This window comes from Xiphophorus couchianus, chromosome 11 (genome assembly GCF_001444195.1).
Source record: "Xiphophorus couchianus chromosome 11, X_couchianus-1.0, whole genome shotgun sequence".
In the NCBI taxonomy this organism is placed as follows: Eukaryota; Metazoa; Chordata; class Actinopteri; order Cyprinodontiformes; family Poeciliidae; genus Xiphophorus; species Xiphophorus couchianus.
This window is the reverse complement of record NC_040238.1, coordinates 32,086,898-32,106,538: the sequence shown is the minus strand read 5'-3', so window position 1 is coordinate 32,106,538 and position 19,641 is coordinate 32,086,898. Positions and strand designations below refer to the sequence as shown.

The window sequence follows — 19,641 nt, the reverse complement described above, 5'->3', positions numbered from 1 at the left end:
ATCTGCCCTACTGCTGCAATACACCCTGGTGTCCTCGTCTGCTGGTTCCCTTTGCCTATACACACAACGCAGAGTACATGTACAACAGATGAGTCGGATGAGAGCGGCTACACATACACATTGTTGGTTGACTTCTGCTGTAATTTAGTATTCTTGACACATTTTATTCCTAAAAGAATGATGGTTTTCAATGAGTTTTAATGAAAAAATGTTGCCCCAATGTGAACAGATCTGTGAAAAGTTGAGTATGTTTTAATTTTTTACAATGTATTTTTAAGTAAAACATCTCAATTTGGAGTATTGGGGTAATAGGACACTTGGTGTAATGGAATCAAAGTTAGAATTTATTGTTTTTTTCCCACTCACTGTCTATATCAGGGGCCTCAAACTCCAGTCCTCAAGGGCCGCAGTCCTGCAGTTATTAGATGTGCCACAGGTACAAAACGCTGGAATGAAATGTCTTAATTGCCTTCTTCTTGTGTAGATCAGTTCTCCAGAGCCTTAATGACCTAATTATTCTATTCAGATGGTGCAGCAGAGGCACATCTAAAGGTTTCAGGACAGCGGCCCTCCAGGACTGGAGTTTGACACCTGTGGTCTATATTGTCTGTAACAGAGTTGACATATCATACCGCAACACTTGCGTTTTTTTCTGCAAAGAAAATTATAAAATTATGTACTGTAGCTGTTTGGCAATTACTGATTTGTTAAAGTTTAATGCAAAAAGTACCTAAAACACTTTTTAAGAATTTTGTTTTTGTCATTTCTTGAAGTGCCAAATGTATCTCCAATTTTAGAATCACCCATTTGTCCATGTTGAAATTGTAGCATTTCTTTTTTTTTTTTTTTTTGCTTTGTATGACCCCACCCTTATTTCTTGTGTCCAGGCTGAGAGGTGAAGGTGGTGGAGGAATTCCAGGGTGACTGGTGTTGGGGTTTCTTCACGATTGAGTGTATGTCCACAAGTGCTTGAGGTGATTTATTTGGATTTATTTATTTTTTTGTTGTTGTTAATGAACCAGTTCCTCACACTTCAACTGCCCTCCCCCTGCTGGTAGGCCTCAGTGCTGCTCACTTTCCTTTCTCTTCCCATTGTAGTTTATTCTTTAAATTTTTAAGGTCTCTTAAAAACAAAACATGGAACAATAAAATGTAACTTTTTGTGGAACCACGTCTTGTTCTCATTGGTTCTCAAACCTAAGAGTCTTACTGGTGCTGTACCTACTTCCTTGGGTACAATTACCAAGGGTGAGTTTCTTTGTCTCTTGAGTGTCCGTGTTGTCCTGTCTCCTCTTGTGTATTTAGTGTCACCTGTGTCTCTGCGTCTTTGTCGGGTCCTCGTCATGTTCGTCCAGTTACCTGTGGTCTAGTTTGAGAGCTTTTGCATCCGCTCTTTTGTGCTCTCTGGACTTTGTGCTTTGGATTCTCTGGATTAATTTTTCATTATTAAGTTCATCATCATTCATCCTACCTGGGTCTCAGCGTCTGCCTCCACTCACCGCACTTCATGACAATAACATCTCCTAAGAACATTACAGTCTTAGACAGGGCAGGTTCTAGGGCAGTACATGAGGGGGCAGGCAAAAATGTGAAGGGAGCGTCATCATATGTACGCATTATGCTTTATGATATTTATGTTGACTAGTGTTTTCTTCATGAGAAGGCCTAATGGGATTGGGGTAAATTGTGTCCAACACAGTCATTTATTGAACGTTCAGAGACTACAGAGGCTGCAATGTGCCACAGCAAATAGAAAGTAAAGTAGGAAAACCGATTAAGAACTGAAAACCTCTCCATTTCTTCTTTTGATGTGTCTGCTTTAAGCTACACACAGATCCTTTGCCATAATAACAGAATGACAATAAATCCACTACCTGACAGCAGAGATTACGTTCAAGTATCAGGATTCAACACCAAAAACATGCAAACATTTCCCACACAAAGAACAAAACCTTCAATCCTTTACAGTTTTATGTTTTCAGGCATGATGGTTATTTTGTGATCACTAGGTGATAGCCTGAACACAGCTGTGGCACCTGCTCTAATGATGATCTGTCAAAGTTGGGTGTGTGGGTCGCCTTTTTATAACTGAACCAAAACTGCACAGAACATCTACATGTTAAGGTTCTCACAGTCAAGCTAGATTAACTAATCAGCTACTTTGTTTCCTTCCCTATTTTTTTATATTAAAACCTTACTGATTATTGAAATGTGATAATCACAGACCTTGTTTTCTCATGGTCATAGTTAGCAAAACACAGCGTTCCTTTTTCTTTTATATATGAAGCGTGTAATTAAGATTAGACAATTTGACCTCTAAAACCAGTGGTAGTCATAGATGGTGAGCAGGGTTTTTTTGCCCTCTAGCAGTGAGCTGGGGAGCGGGCTCTTGCTCACATGACGTCGCATTTCAAGGCTACTTGTCGGCTCATTTGTATACTGAATGTTGATTGGGTGTTTACTAGTGGTAGAGGGGTATGAGCTCTACGCTGACTGAAGACAGACTACTATCAGAGACCCACAGGAAATCCCCAATTCTCCAGAACTCTATCAGGTATACTTCTGCTGAAAACGTCAACAAAGATAAAACATGTTTCTGGTTAATACACCAGAATAGCTCAAGAAGTTAGAGAAATTTCACATTTGTAAGAAATTTCTGAAAAACGTAAACAATTCCATACAACAATAATACATTGATATTCAATTAATTACAATATGTGTGCCTATGAGTTTTATTTGTTGGATAAAATATATCTTTTGAAAATAACCTTTAAACATATTTTGCATTAATTCCACATTTTTTATTTTAAATAGCTTTTTATTGGCCTGATGTAAAACTACTTTAAAATTGTTTTCATTACCTGTAAGTCAAAAATCATCATAATTAACAGGAATAAAGGGTTTCAAACAATCTATAACAATCTATCATAATGTTTCACTTAGCGATGTTTCTGAAATAAATGGGCTCTTCAATTATATTCCAATTTTTGTCATTTGCAAATATAAGTAGACAAGGTAATGGTAACTGTTTTTCACCTCAATTTATTGAAACAGAAGTTAATAGCAGTTAGATCTAGCAGCATAACATGTCAGTGTGTCAGTGCTTGTAGGGAACATCTATTCCAGCTTGATGACAACGTCTCATGTTACTGACAAGTGGATTTATTGCCTGCTGATGAATGATACTCCTCTCCCTTGTTAAAGGAGTTAGTCTTGCTCATGCAGGAGAACAATAAATGGATTCAAGTTGTTATTCAGATCAAATCATTTCATCACAGGTTACATGGTGCAGCAGAGCGACATCTTGTTTCTGCAAGCATGTGTGGTTCCTCCCGTGCTGAGGCGCCGGTTTCAAAAGGGCGCCTGAGCCTGTTGATACGGCCTGAGGCTGTATCAACAGCCTGTTTCTTTTATCAGTGATACCAAAAAGCAAGTTATCAACTTGGTAGGCCGCACCCTGTTTTGCAAATGTGAATACATGTGAGATCTCTTAAAATGATCTGGGGAAGTTTGCATCAGATGAAAATCCCAATTAACAAGCAAACTGCACAAAAATGTCAGGCAAAAGGCTGTTTCAATATATCAGAAAGCTTTTGCCTACCAGTCTGCTTTTTGACAGCTGACAACACATCAGGTTTTTATCTGTGTGACCACCAGCTCAGAAACCACACCCATCGTAACCACATGCTGCTTAGATACATCACTTTGGCTTATTCTCAATATAGTAACAGGAACTAATGGAAAAACCCTCAATTTACATGTACAAATCCAGAGACTTGTAAGAAAAATGCATTCATTTAAAGCTTATGTTGCCATTATCTCTCCAACCAACTTACTGAATAATCTAGATGATTACTGGAACGCTGGACTTGATTGGTAATTTCACCATGAACTTAGCTTGTAATATACCACTTGTAAAGCTTGAATGTTCTCTATAGAAACAATGATACAGAATGCCTGTTTCTTCTAATTAAATAAAAAGTAAAATACTGAGTGATTCTGCCTAAATTATATTTATGTTGAAATAATTTTTTTCTGAAGAAACTTTTCTAGAGTTTTATTCACTCCAACAAAACTTCAGTAGTACTAAGTGTTGCTGATAATAAAAAAAACTAAATTTAAAAAAAAAATCCCTTCTTGAGGGAAATGTAACAAGGAAACAAAATAAAACTGAAAGTATTTCAACAGTCTCATTCATGAACTAACTCCTTTTATTGCCACTATTTCCTATAATCTTGTGTTTCTTTTCCTCTGATGGTGCTTTGAAAATGCTGGCTCTGTAGTACTGCAGCTCCTTAATACTCTCCTTTATGTCATCTAAGGCTCTGGAAAAACAGAAAATGGGAGAGTGTAAGAGAGTTTTAAAGTGACCATTGTTTGGTAAAGTATAACTGTTACTTATACAGCTGAGAAAAACAATGATGTGGTTACCTAACTTTCTGCTTAATAGCGCATCACATTCCAACCCCATGCCTCATATTTCACCCCTTATAGTGAAGTCAGTGCGCCACTGACTGCCGTCGCTATTACTGGGCGTTCATTTTATCAGCTTCCTTCCTGTTATGATCTTGTGACAATACTGTCAGCACCTATTGCTGAATAATGTTAAAATTGATCCATAAACAGCAGAATCCATTATTAGTGCCATAAACAGAGTGCTACCGTGTGATGTCAGCATTCTTCTTTTATGCATGTGGGTTGCTTTTTCCTATCGCTAAGATTTTCAGCAGTGAGAGTTTCTTCATTTCCCTCTGCATTTGACATGTAGATGAATACAACTAATACTACACATGCAGTTAAAGAGAAAAAGGTATAAAATACATTAAATATGTCCTTAATCCTCCCGTGACCTTAAGAGACAGGGTCATTTAGGCCCCATAAGTTCTTTATCCTGTTCGCAGTCTGGCAGGATCAAATTGATCCTGTGTGCGCTTTTTTTACAAGGGTTTTTTTGTGTGTGCGTGTGTGTGTATGTGCACGGGGTTTTGGAAACCATGCGATGGTCTGACGGGACAACTCCCAACTTCCCCACTGTCTGACTGTGGTATTTGCTGCACTCCTCCTGAGCATTATGCTAACACCATGGGAGAGACAAAGAATTTATTCTAGCTTTTAACTTAAGTTTTGTTAGTGAGGGTAGCCATAATAACCACCACTCAGAAGACTATTCATCTATTTAATCTAAGCACACAGTAATACCTACTGAACTACAGCTCTATTGCATTTTATGTCACATTGATTTAATGATTGATAAAGTTGTAATTTCATGTATTTTATTTTTATTAACCTGTGGGCTGCGCTCTTATGAGGTGCCATCTTAAATTCTTCTGGGAACCACCGTCTGTAAACATTCAGAGCAGAAACAAATCACAGCATTCATTTTTTGAAATATATCAAAACAAAATAAATAATTCAAACGCAGATATTTTAATACCATAACCAGTTATGTTTTCATTCTTAGTAGTATTAGCAGAAAATATTAACATAACAGAAGTCAATTGAAAAATGTTTAAAAGAAAAACAGAATATAAATTAAGTGTTTTAAACTCAGGATTTTGCCAAAAAAATGAGGTTTTTGATCAGCGCTTAAAAGACAAAGCAAAACATCAAAACCCCACCCTGAAAAAAAATAGAAGCTACCAATATTTGTGTTGTGGACATCTCATAACATGAAAACCAGGGTTTCATGATGATTGGTTGGTTTTAATAAACACTTACACAAGTGATAAATTCTGAAGTAGTGGTGCTTTAAGTGCTTCCTCCCCCAGTAAAAGGTAAGCACAGCTACCAGACTAGATGGTGAGACTGACCAGGTCTCAGCTGCTTTTCTCTTGCACTGTAAAAGTCACTGCAAGTAAAGCGCTCTAAGGGTTCATGTCCAAGTGAACCAAGACCAACCCCAAGACCAACCCCTTCCATGCAGATCAGAAATCACATCACTGTTCAAATTAACTTTCTCACCATGCCAAACACATTGTGGTCAGTTAAGATGGACTGAACACTAATGTGGTGTGAAAGCAAACTAAAGCTGCTGAAACCTGAATGACTTCAACTACAGACCACATTTCAGTATGGGCCTTTGAATATGTTTATGTTGTACTTCTTACATTTTAACTGTTTTTTTTTATACTACAAATTCAAGTGTTGACACCTGCTGGCCTCAGGTTTGCAACCAGCTTGTGACTAAGAAACCAGTAACCTTCTCCCAGATGATGACATAAACTTGTTAGTTCCTCTGTCCATTGTAGTAGCTGATATGTTGTGAAAATCCGGTAGAAATGATGCACTAATCGAGTCATGTTTACATAGAAACAACGCGCCGCGAGGTTTTGTTTGTGAGACTTGCGGTCATGTGGGTTGGTTGTGGGCGGAGCTTGGTAAGGTCCATAGGCCTGTCACCATAACAAATTTTGCTGAGCAATTAATTGTCTCAAAAATTATTGCGATAAACGATAATACTGTCTCCTCCATGGGCTGCCACCTTATCGTGGTGGAGGGGTTTGAGTGCCCCAATGATCCTAGGAGCTATGCTGTCTGGGGCTTCATGCCCCTGGTAGGGTCACCCAAGGCAGACAGGTCCTAGGTGAGGGACCAGACAAAGTGCAGCCCGAAGACCCCAATGATGAAGGAAAACCTTGGACTTGGTGTTCCCTCGCCCGGACGCGGGTCACCGGGGCCCCACTCTGGAGCCAGGCCTGGAGGGGGGGCACGATGGCGAGCGTCTGGTGGCCGGGCTTTTACCCATGGAGCCCGGCCGGGCTCAGCCCGAAGAGGAAACATGGGCCCCCCCTCCCATGGGCCCACCACCCGTGGGAGGGGCCAAAGGGGTCGGGTGCACTGTGTGATGGGTGGCGGCCAAGGGAGGGGACCCTGGCGGTCCGATCCTCGGTTGCAGAAACTGGCTCTTGGGACGTGGAATGTCACCTCTCTGGTGGGGAAGGAGCCGGAGCTAGTGCGTGAGGTTGAGAGGTTCCGGCTAGAAATAGTCGGTCTCACCTCGACGCATGGCTCTGGTTCTGGAACCAGTCTCCTTGAGAGGGGCTGGACATACTTCCACTCTGGAGTTGCCCAGGGAGAGAGACGTCGGGCAGGAGTGGGCATACTTGTTGCTCCCCATCTCGGCGCCTGTACGTTGGGGTTTACCCCGGTGAACGAGAGGGTAGCATCCCTCCGCCTACGGGTGGGGGGACGGGTTCTGACTGTCGTTTGTGCTTACGGGCCGAACGACAGTTCAGATTACCCACCCTTTTTGGAGTCCTTAGAGGGGGTACTGGAGAGTGCTCCTCCTGGGGACTCCCTTGTTCTGCTGGGGGACTTCAACGCTCACGTGGGCAACGACAGTGAGACCTGGAGGGGCGTGGTTGGGAGGAATGGCCCACCCGACCTGAACTCGAGCGGTGTTCTGTTGCTGGACTTCTGTGCTCGCCATGGATTGTCCATAACGAACACCATGTTCAAGCATAAGGGTGTCCATATGTGCACTTGGCACCAGGACACCCTAGGCCGCAGTTCGATGATCGACTTTGTCATCGTTTCATCGGATCTGCGGCCGTATGTCTTGGACACTCGGGTGAAGAGAGGTGCGGAGCTGTCCACTGACCACTACCTGGTGGTGAGTTGGCTCCGGTGGCGGGGGCGAAAGCCGGTCAGACCTGGCAGGCCCAAACGTGTTGTGAGGGTCTGCTGGGAACGTCTGGCGGAATCCCCTGTGAGACGGAGCTTTAACTCCCATCTCCGGCAAAACTTCGAACACGTCCCGGGGGAGGTGGGGGACATGGAGTCTGAGTGGACCGTGTTCCGTGCCTCCATTGTCGAGGCGGCCGATCGGAGCTGTGGCCGCAAGGTTGTCGGTGCCTGTCGCGGCGGCAACCCTCGAACCCGTTGGTGGACACCTTCGGTGAGGGATGCCGTCAGGCTGAAGAAGGAGTCCTATCGAGCCTTTTTGGCCTGTGGGACTCCGGAAGCAGCTGATGGGTACCGGCGGGCGAAGCGGCATGCGGCTCGGGCGGTTGCTGAGGCAAAAACTCGGGTGTGGGAGGAGTTTGGAGAGGCCATGGAGAAAGACTTCCGCACGGCTTCGAGGCGATTCTGGTCCACCATCCGGCGTCTCAGGGGGGGGAAGCGGTGCAGCACCAACACTGTTTATAGTGGGGATGGTGTGCTGCTGACCTCTACTCGGGACGTTGTGGGCCGGTGGGCAGAGTACTTCGAAGACCTCCTCAATCCCACCAACATGCCTTCCACTGAGGAAGCGGAGCCTGGGGACTCTGGGTTGGGCTCTCCAATCTCTGGGGGCGAGGTCGCCGAGGTGGTTAAAAAGCTCCTCGGTGGCAAGGCCCCGGGGGTGGATGAGATCCGCCCGGAGTTCCTTAAGGCTCTGGATGTTGTAGGGTTGTGTTGGTTGACGCGACTCTGCAATTATAGAGGGGTCACACTCTTAAGCCTCCCTGGCAAGGTCTATTCAGGGGTCCTGGAGAGGAGGGTCCGTCGGATAGTCGAACCTCGGATCCAGGAAGAGCAGTGTGGTTTTCGTCCTGGTCGTGGAACACTGGACCAGCTCTACACCCTCAGCAGGGTCCTGGAGGGTGCATGGGAGTTCGCCCAACCAGTCTACATGTGTTTTGTGGACTTGGAGAAGGCGTTCGACCGTGTCCCTCGGGGAGCCCTGTGGGGGGTTCTCCGGGAGTATGGGGTACCGGGCCCTTTGATACGGGCTGTCAGGTCCCTGTATGACCGGTGTCAGAGTCTGGTCCGCATTGCCGGCAGTAAGTCGGGCTCGTTTCCGGTGAGAGTTGGACTCCGCCAGGGCTGCCCTTTGTCACCGATTCTGTTCATCACTTTCATGGACAGAATTTCTAGGCGCAGCCAAGGTGTTGAGGGGATCCGATTTGGTGGCCTCAGGATCTCATCTCTGCTTTTCGCAGACGATGTGGTCCTTTTGGCTTCATCAGATCGTGATCTGCAGCTCTCGCTGGATCGGTTCGCAGCCGAGTGTGAAGCGGCCGGGATGGGGATCAGTGCCTCCAAATCCGAGGCCATGGTCTTGAGCCGGAAAAGGGTAGAGTGCCTTCTCCGGGTCAGGGGGGGTGTCCTGCCCCAAGTGGAGGAGTTTAAGTATCTCGGGATCTTGTTCACGAATGGGGGAAGAAGGGAGCGGGAGATCGACAGGCGGATTGGCGCAGCGTCTGCTGTCAAGCGGGCGCTGTACCGGTCCGTCGTGGTGAAGAGAGAGCTGAGCCAAAAAGCGAAGCTCTCGATTTACCGGTCGATCTACGTTCCCACCCTCATCTATGGTCATGAGCTTTGGGTCATGACCGAAAGAACGAGATCGCGGATACAAGCGGCCGAAATGGGTTTTCTCCGTAGGGTGGCTGGGCTCTCCCTTAGAGATAGGGTGAGAAGCTCAGTCATCCGGGAGGGACTCAGAGTAGAGCCGCTGCTCCTTCACATCGAGAGGAGCCAGTTGAGGTGGCTTGGGCATCTGGTCAGGATGCCTCCTGGACGCCTCCCTAGTGAGGTGTTCCGGGCACGTCCCACCGGGAGGAGGCCCCGGGGAAGACCCAGGACACGCTGGAGGGACTATGTCTCTCGGCTGGCCTGGGAACGCCTCGGGATTCCCCCGGAGGAGCTGGAAGAAGTGGCTGGGGAGAGGGAAGTCTGGGCCTCCCTTCTGAAGCTGCTACCCCCGCGACCCGACCTCGGATAAGCGGAAGAAGATGGATGGATGGATGGATGGATAATACTGTCTGAAGACCTTTTTACACTGATTTAATGGAAATGACATAATAATGCATGCGATTTCCTGCCAAAGATAGATGCACTTTATTTTCAAAAGAATATTTAACACTGGAGCTGATAAACAAAATAAACAAAACAACCAAAAACAAAAATAAAATGGATTCTCAGTCTCCATTAACAAAAAATGTACTTGAATAAAACCTAAACAACATAAAGCCAAAGTGGAAATAAATACTGCTTTCAACCAAAAGAGTGCAGATTATGAAGTCTGTATATTATTTTGCCCTTCAGTAATAATTAGATTTAAATAGAGAAGATGGGCACATCGACTACGTGATGCAATAGTTCACACTACATGATTTTTTGCCCCGATTTTCCCCTTACGACAATCTTAGAGTGTTAGGCGTTCTAAGATTGTTGCTTACGATTTCGTAAGCGCTCATTCTGTAGTGTGTGGTGTGTTACGGTAGATGTTGTGGCCACTACGCAGCCTGTTGAATGTGACAGGTAGCCAATCAGAAAGCGGATTCTCCTCCAGCTTTCTGAGGGGAAATTACAGAGGGGAATCCCAAACAGCTGACACAGCGCAACCTGAAGTCCAGCGGACATTGGAGATGATATGTGGAAACAACATTAATGTTTATTCAACATTTCGTGCAAAGAATATACAGGTAAAAGCCAGTAAATTAGAATATTTTGAAAAACTTGATTTATTACAGTAATTGCATTCAAAAGGTGTAACTTGTACATTATATTTATTCATTGCACACAGACTGATGCATTCAAATGTTTATTTCATTTAATTTTGATGATTTGAAGTGGCAACAAATGAAAATCCAAAATTCCGTGTGTCACAAAATTAGAATATTACTTAAGGCTAATACAAAAAAGGGATTTTTTAGAAATGTTGGCCAACTGAAAAGTATGAAAATGAAAAATATGAGCATGTACAATACTCAATACTTGGTTGGAGCTCCTTTTGCCTCAATTACTGCATTAATGCGGCGTGGCATGGAGTCGATGAGTTTCTGGCACTGCTCAGGTGTTATGAGAGCCCAGGTTGCTCTGATGGTGGCCTTCAACTCTTCTGCGTTTTTGGGTCTGGCATTCTGCATCTTCCTTTTCACAATACCCCACAGATTTTCTATGGGGCTAAGGTCAGGGGAGTTGGCTGGCCAATTTAGAACAGAAATACCATGGTCCGTAAACCAGGCACGGGTAGATTTTGCGCTGTGTGCAGGCGCCAAGTCCTGTTGGAACCTGAAATCTCCATCTCCATAGAGCAGGTCAGCAGCAGGAAGCATGAAGTGCTCTAAAACTTGCTGGTAGACGGCTGCGTTGACCCTGGATCTCAGGAAACAGAGTGGACCGACACCAGCAGATGACATGGCACCCCAAACCATCACTGATGGTGGAAACTTTACACTAGACTTCAGGCAACGTGGATCCTGTGCCTCTCCTGTCTTCCTCCAGACTCTGGGACCTCGATTTCCAAAGGAAATGCAAAATTTGCTTTCGTCAGAAAACATGACTTTGGACCACTCAGCAGCAGTCCAGCTCTTTTTTTCCTTAGCCCAGGTGAGACGCTTTTCGCGCTGTTTCTTGGTCAACAGTGGCTTGACACGAGGTATGCGGCAGTTGAAACCCATGTCTTTCAAGCGTCTCTTGGTGGTGGATCTTGAAGCACTGACTCCAGCAGCTGTCCACTCCTTGTGAATCTCCCCCACATTTTTGAATGGGTTTTTTTTCACAATCTTGACTATGGCGCGGTGATCCCTATCGCTTGTACACTTTTTCTGACCACAGTTTTTCCTTCCCTTTGCCTCTCTATTAATGTGTTTGGACACAGAGCTCTGAGAACAGCCAGCCTCTTCAGCAATAACCTTTTGTGTCTTTCCCTTCTTGTGCAATGTGTCGATGGTCGCCTTTTGGACAGCTGTCAAATCTGAAGTCTTCCCCATGTTTGTGTAGGCTTCAGAACTGGACTGAGAGACCATTTAAAGCCCTTTGCAGGTGTTTTGAGTTAATCAGCTGATTAGTTTGTGGCACCAGGTGTCTTCAAAATTTAACCCTTACACAATATTCTAATTTTGTGACACACGGAATTTTGGATTTTCATTTGTTGCCACTTCAAATCATCAAAATTAAATGAAATAAACATTTGAATGCATCAGTCTGTGTGCAATGAATAAATATGATGTACAAGTTACACCTTTTGAATGCAATTACTGAAATAAATCAAGTTTTTCAAAATATTCTAATTTACTGGCTTTTACCTGTAGAAATGACAAGAGGAGGAGTTGGAGCTAAATTACTACCACAGTTGATAAACCCGGTAACTTTTCAGTTGTTCTTCGTTAAGGTGACGTAAATAGGTTATAATGATTTTCATTCAGTCAGGACTTTACGCTGACACTAGCCACATGCATTGCAGGTAGATTGTAGTAAAGCATTGATTAATGCCTGGTTTTAAAATTAGTTCACTGAACTTGTAGTCATTATTTTGTGGCCATTGTTGGACACCACACGGCAGGACCGAACCCGATCGAACCGTTATACCTAGGATTTCTGTCGGCTAATGTGTGGTCTGTCAGGTTTTGAAAATGGGCCGACAATCGGCCGACAGCTCTAAGATCGTGTCGTCTGCGCTGGGCTTTACACTAAGGAAATGAGGTCAGAGGTCAGTGGAGAGCACCGGAGTTGAGCCTTTTTTAATTCAGTGTCATCAACTGAAAGAGAAAAAGGTCAGAAGAGACGATAAAGCCGATAATTAAAATGAGGTTGATAGTTTTAATTTATCATACGATTAATTGATTTATCGTTTATCGCGACAGGCCTAGGAGGAAATGCAACTTTTGATGTGTGTGAACAAGACTGAATTCTGGAAGCTTCACAACTCATTGGATGATCAAATCCTTACCTGCAGAGCTCTTTGATGGTGCTGACATCAATGATTCTGTAGTGAAGATGGTACATGAATTGTGGCATGTACTTGTCCAGGAACCTTTTGTCTGCATGCACAGAGTTGCCTGGAGAAGAAATAATAAAACATGAATATTAAGGCCTTGATGCAACAACATGATAGCAAGACAAATTCTCCCTTTCATGAGGGTAAAAGGTAACACACAACAAGAGGACATTTAGCTGTGAGCTAAAGTGGTGATCTGTTTTTTAAAAGAGTTATTATTAGATGTACCCATTATTAATTTGGTCACTGGTCAGACAATTTGTGTTAAACACATTTACCATACTGAGTATGATGCTGAAATAGTTCAGTAGAATCATACTCTGTGTAGTTCTCATGCATTCTGACAAATACAGTCAGAGCTGCAAAGTTGTTCCACACCACAACACAGCACACTTGTGTATGAGTCACTTAACGCGAATGTGTTTCTATAGCTTTTCTAGACAACCTACTGTAATATTTACATGAATCTATGAATAGTTACAGTTAAAGAAAAAGTTAAACTTACCGGCAAGGGGGCATTGTCCAGGTGGAGTGTGCTGCCTGACAAAGGACAGAAATTCATACTCTGCTTGTTCCAGGGTCATTTTACTGTTTTGGACAGCCTGGATCAGCCCTGACTGATACAAACAGATAAAGTAGTAGAACAAAGCAGCAAGTATGACACCATTCATAGAAATGCCTGAATGGATGGATGAACGGATGGACTAGTTCATTAGAAAAAACACAAACCAAATGCTAACAGACACAGTTTGTGGCAGTTTTCATGGGTGTTTACCTTTCCATGATGCTCTTTACACCAGTCTGACATTCCATCCAGAAGCTCGTCTGGTTGGTTGATGATCATGGATGGTCCCTAGTAAGCAACAACAAATGAGCTTCATTTCCAAGACAAACGGAAGTCATCACACACTGAAGCACTTATTGTTTGTATTACCTCTGCTATAATGTTCAGATCAGAGTCTGTGATGATGCAGGCCATTTCAATGATTTGGTCCTTCTCAACATCTAAACCTGTCATCTTTAAAGAATAAAAATAGAACACAATAACAAGAAAAACTCAAATGTGTCATAATTTAGTCTCCGACTTTATTAAAGTTTTTAACAGAACAAATATCTTTTGAGCAGAAGTTAATGAGGGATTTTCCATGGCTTATATTAATATATAACCCATGCATGTTTGAAAGCGTCCTTTTCTGAAATGCTCTGTTTTACTTGAGATGTAACAGAACATAAACCTTCCAAAAAGCTTGCTTCTATCTCCCCAGGCTACACAACATTTTCCAGAAGTATTGGGGATCATCAAAGTGTGATGGGGCTTTATGTTCTCTTTGCTCAGTAGTTGTTATGGTCTTTCAACTCTACCATGGATCCCATCTTTGCCAACATTTTTATTGCTGAATCATAAACTCTGACCTAAAACTGGTCAGGTGAGGCCTGTAGAGCTTTAGGTCTGGTCCCAATACTTGCACTACACTCTACCCCTCTCTGTGAAGTGTGCACTCAGTCAAAGTGAACATAAGTGTTCAGGTATGCAGGTTACAAGCATGCAAAAATTTGAGAATTGGGACAGTACACCTCTGTGTCCCAACTTGGACTTTCAAAATGGCGGAAGCGGTCACCATTTTGGCACTTGTGCTGCTAAAACGTATACCTACAACAACAAGAAACTATTTTTTTAATGTACAGTATAGGTATTTTTGCTTTCGAAAGTCATTGCAGGAGATATTTGGCTGTTCAAATGTGTTTTGTTATGACTTGTTGAATACGGAGCAAAATTTGATACTATTCAGTAGAATATAGTACAGTAGAGTGAAACAAAAATGATTTCAATACTTTTGTTGATTATATTTTTGTTTCAAACACAAAATCAATTGTTTAAAAACTGATTTTTCAACAAACAGCTTGCACAGTGAACAGTGCCATATTTCCGACGGCAACTTTTTATTGTATGATGATTTTGTCAAAAAAAATTGCCTTTAATAGAGACTAAAAGGAAATTCCTCCAGCTATGATTGAGCTAATTAATGGTATGATTACACATTCGGCTGTTACTCCAAAAGAACTCTGATTATAAATGGCGGTGAATCTATAAACAAAACATTTTATAATAAATTCATAAGGAACACACTGATGTCAACTTTCTCCCCATATTCCTTGAGAAGAAAACGTTCGATTAAAAAATAGATCTCTTAAGAAAATGAATCCACTTTTTCCTACTTCCACAAAAAATAAAGAAATTCATTTCAAAATTATGTAAGTTGAACTTGTAATGACTTTCTGCAAGAGAAATTTAATATAAATACCAATTCTTGTGCGCTATGTGACGCAGATATCAAGACAGTAGAACCAATTTTTTCAATTGCAACTTCAATAATGTTTTTGGAAAGATTTTCAAAATTGAATATTGTTTAAGAGATCTATTCCTCTTTCACGTTTTGATATAATAAAAGTTGGTCTAACAGGGGATGAAGAGTCAAATTATGACATTAACAATTTAATCCTCTGGCTAAGATTTTATTCATAAATGCCACTTTCTACTTTCTCTTCGTTTTTAATTTTTTTTAAAGCGAAATATATTTAAGGACGTTTTATTTAAGGAAGTGCATAAAAGCCCAATATTCATTTGGCTTTTTAATATTTAGCTTAATTGAACATTTGAAATTCCTCATGTAACATTTTCTGCCTCACTTTCCTCATGTTGTTAGTTTGTGTGACTCATTTTTTTATTTATTCTTTTTTCTGCTCAGCTTATGTCATACTTTTCTGTTACTGGTGTGTGCCTTGTCATATTATTTTCTTAAAATTTTCAATATACCAAAAATAACCATTCCCACAAATTGAAAACGTCACATGCAGTGATGAATTGTGGTGAAATACTTTACCGAAGTCTTAATGGACACGTGTAAACAGGACGCAAAGTGGGCGGGGTTAAAGACCCATAGACCGCTCAGGTAACTACCCAGTGGTGCCCAAACACGGTCAGCTCTCAAGAACAGGTGTTCTGTTTATCTGTGCTACCCATAAATCCGTCCTACCTTGTGGTAATGCGCATGCCCACATCGATGCTACATCACATACTGCTTACTCAGCAATTTTTTTAGAAATACGTCCTACCTGTTGAAGTTTCGTTGCATGCGTTTCATTTAATCGCAGATCACAGTAAGTTTTATTTGTTTTATGCCTAGCTTTCATGAAACTGCTTTATTACTTCATGTTTTTAGTTTACATGACAGCAGCTTATAAATGGCTTTAGTTTACCGTCTGCAATGTCGTTACTACTGTAAACAAGTCATTGTTTGGCGGTTAATCAGGACACAATATGTTGTTTTGTGGGCTATTTTGTCCCTATACTTTAAAATATTTTAGTTTAATTACACTCGGGTTTTTGTTTTTTTTTTTTACTAAACCTTGCTAAATAGATGTTGGTAAAGATACTATGTGACATTGAAGCTGTGTAATAGCGGTGTAATATTAGTGTATATTAAGCCTATCCTATCATTTCAGGAGCACAGTGACCTGCGCAGTTCGGTGACACATTGTGGCTGCGCTGCATCTGATAACAGACATACAACGTATTAATGCGCAAAAAAGAGTTACGGTGATCTGGATTTGTCTGGTTTAATTTAAATCCAATATTCAGATGAAGGAAGTTATCTTCTTGTGGTTTCGTCATGTATATAAATTGTTCCAATGCTAAGCTAAGCATAACTCCTAGCTTCCACTTCAATCCTGTCACTCAAATAATGTTATCCAATATATTTAACTTCACCACAACCCGCTATAGTTTTCAGCTTGTAAACATGACAGTAGCAGTTTTGGACGCGTAGCACTGACAGACAGACTTAGCCATCTATCCGTGCTACAGTAAGAAAATCTGACAAGGTCGCACTGATAGTCTATTCTGTTCGCGTGTCGGGAGCGCGCACTGCAGCCAGAGAGGCGGATCTGACCATTTTCACGGCGCTTCTGATCAATTTCTCAGTAAAACAACTCGTATGATCATGTCAAGGTTGCAACATTCAGTTTAATCAGCAGCTGTTGTTTCAAAAAGAAGCAATAACAAAATTGTAAAATAAATAAACCAGGTATTTTTACGCTGTTTTGTGTTATTATTCTAAACGCCAAGACAATCGGTCTCTTTTCAACTTTTGTCACTTAAGCCTGACAAATAAAAGTAAGTAGCCAAACACAGTTTTCCAACACGTAGTGTGTAATTTTTCATTGCTGATATAAGAGGAGGGAAACTGGCTAATAGCAGGGCACAAAAATGAAAACTTTGTGAAAAGATGAGAGTGTAGACTTTCTGGTAAATCCCGTTCTATATGTAAAATATGACAATTACTGGATTAAGGACATTTGTAGTATACTATATGCTATCACACATAACAATTTTTGAGAATTTGGAAACAGTTGCTGTTTATTTCCCAAAGTTATGGGGGGAGGAGAGAAGAGAATGGATATTTCAGCTGCCTGAAATAATCTGTTTCCCCTTCATAAAATGGGAACAAATTAATTTACCAACAAGTCTTTAACTCTGTTTATTCCTCTCTTCATCAACAACAAATCCTGTGGATTTGGTGACATTTCATCATTATTATTTATTATTATCTTTTCATTCCTGCTACTCCCTCTAGTGGCGTGAGGGTGGTAACACAACTAATGTAATTGGATTACAAAGTTTTTATTATTTATTAATTTTCTTAAGGATGTAGAGCTAATTAAATGACCTAAACAAGACCTCAAGGTGGTTCCAGTTTCTCTCAATGGCCAATTTGTTGAAATTGTGACAAATTGTAAATACCTTGGGTCATTCCTGGACAGTCAGCTCAACTTTGCTGAAAACACTGACTATATTTCTAAGAACTGTTCTCAGAGACTATATATCTATATTTTAAGAAGACCTAGTGATCTTGGGGTTACCCAACTAGAGGTTGTGTACAAGACAATGTTGAGTGTTTTAACTTTTCATCTTCTCTGCAGGTTTGGTCACATGAGCTGCAGAATGACAGACAAACTTTTAAGAATACTTTCAATGGCAACTAAAATAGCAGGAAAATAGCAGTGAAACCCAAAACAACTCTGTCTCAACTGTTTGCTGAAAGAACATTTCAGCAGATAGCATCCATCCTCTTTATTAATCAGTTTGAATCTCTGAGCTCCCGTTTCCCTTGGGTACCTAAGAACATTGATTAGAAGTCATTTATTGACAGTGCAATAATCATGTTTAACCAAACTGAATGATAACATTTAACTATGGCATCCAAAGGTTTTTACTCGATGCATAAATTGTTGATATTGTGGTTCTATGAATGTGTTTTATTTTATCATTTTAGAGAATTTCCATCTTGATAGACTAAATAGTTTCATCTTATTTTTTCTTATATGTAAGACTCTACCAACTAAAATATCTCAGAATAATATACGTGGCACCATACAAGCAAAAACGTGAATTTTTGCTTGTATCTGTTTAACAACACTGTAAACATAATTCATTTGTTCCTTATTGACTTTTGCTCAATTAAGTTTCTTATGTATACGTTGTAACTGGAATTTTTATCATAGTTGGTCATGTTGCTTCTAATGTCGCCTTATTTTTTTTATTTCTCCTATAATTGATGGAGATATATAGATATTATTTATAATATATAAAGGTCTTGTGTCATTTAATTAGCTCTACATCCTTAAGAAAATGAAAAAATATTTTGTTTTATAAGATAATTTATCTTGTACGGTGCCAGTAATGCCGGAATTAATAGCAAATAAATATTTAGCAATATAATTATATTAGTTGTGTTACCACCCCCACGCCACTAGAGGCAATAGTAGACCCGAAAAGATGCAACGAAAGAGCAGATTCAGAAGTACAGTCTACAGAATTTACGAACTCTGAGCTGCGCTGAAGTAAATAAAGGAGAGAAGTTCAAATACATACTGAGAATGAAACTTCTTCCTAAAGCTGAAGATCACAGATTTAAAAAGAAAATAAAAACTGAAGACCGCGGATAACAGGAAATAGCGACCCTTTCTGTTTGCTGCAGCGAGGTGCACAAGTACGAAATACAAGTTTGTATTTTCTATAGAATCTACTGAAATCCACCTCCATATTTGAGCTTTTAAGTATACATGTCATTTTATGTGAGCCTTTTTACATAAGCAGTTTCTAAAGCCTGACCACATAAATGCCATGAGCAACAGACTTGCCTCCAGGTCCACCCACACCATCCTGTGTGACATTGACTTGGAACACATCCTGTCCAACTGAACAGCTGAAACGCAGCCAAGTGATGAAAACCGTCTGAAAGCAGCTTCTGGATAAACAAAGGCCTTTAGGACAGCTCCAGCGTGCTGCTGCGATCCTTTACTGCGGTGTGAACAACAGTGTCTGGAAAAGAACGAAGACAAAAACGGTTTCTTCCCGCATCCCAGTTTGAACCTAGCTAAAGTCCACGCGATGTTCTGTGACAGAGTGGTCATGCTAGAAAGTTCTTCTTCTTCTTTCCGGTTAAGACAGACGGAAAGCGCACCGCTGGAGTACTGCTGCCACCCTCTGTTCCGACAGAGGGTGGCAGCAGAGGCATTCTTCATAGAGGCTGTCTAATTCTGCAATCAAGTTTGAATATTACCTCTGATTTTTCTTAAGCTCTCCGCTGATTTCATATAATATGTCGTGTACGTTGAATCAGAAACGTTTAGGAGCTAAAGCTTTGACTATTTTCCTTATATGAGGGTACAAACTTGAAAACAAAGTTTGTACCCTACTTTTAATATAAAATACCTGCTTGGTACAAACTACCAAGTCAGCCCAGTAGTTGGCAGTAGAGCATCTGCTGGATACAGTGGTGGAATAACTATAACTATAAATTCATAATTCATCATGTCACTGTTATTCTATGTAAGCAAACACGTGTACTATCAAGGTACCAGCTAAAACTTTT

The 19,641-nt window shown here is 41.4% G+C and overlaps 1 protein-coding gene across 1 annotated transcript; it reads right to left on the bottom strand.

Moving 5' to 3' along the window:
• Positions 1–3,022: 3,022 nt before the first annotated feature.
• On the bottom strand, positions 3,023–19,306 carry smfn (small fragment nuclease). The gene is made up of 7 exons (XM_028032518.1): positions 18,908–19,306; positions 13,641–13,724; positions 13,482–13,559; positions 13,212–13,323; positions 12,659–12,767; positions 5,288–5,341; positions 3,023–4,325 (listed from the first exon to the last, which is right to left on the bottom strand). Exons 1-7 carry the CDS (start codon positions 19,289–19,291, stop codon positions 4,202–4,204), a joined length of 945 nt encoding a protein of 314 aa, XP_027888319.1. The 5' UTR covers positions 19,292–19,306; the 3' UTR covers positions 3,023–4,201.
• Between the last annotated feature and the right edge of the window lie 335 nt (positions 19,307–19,641).

What these genes read in the sequence shown, in the direction of transcription:
- smfn (XM_028032518.1), bottom strand. Translation starts at nt 19,291, where the DNA reads ATGAAGAATGCCTCTGCTGCCACCCTCTGTCGGAACAGAGGGTGGCAG. An exon ending in TGGTGTGGGTGGACCTGGAG is followed by an intron (nt 13,725 to 18,907) that starts GCAAGTCTGTTG and finishes TATTCTTTAAAG; the next exon opens with ATGACAGGTTTAGATGTTGA. An exon ending in CATAAGAGCGCAGCCCACAG is followed by an intron (nt 4,326 to 5,287) that starts GTTAATAAAAAT and finishes CTGTTTTTCCAG; the next exon opens with AGCCTTAGATGACATAAAGG.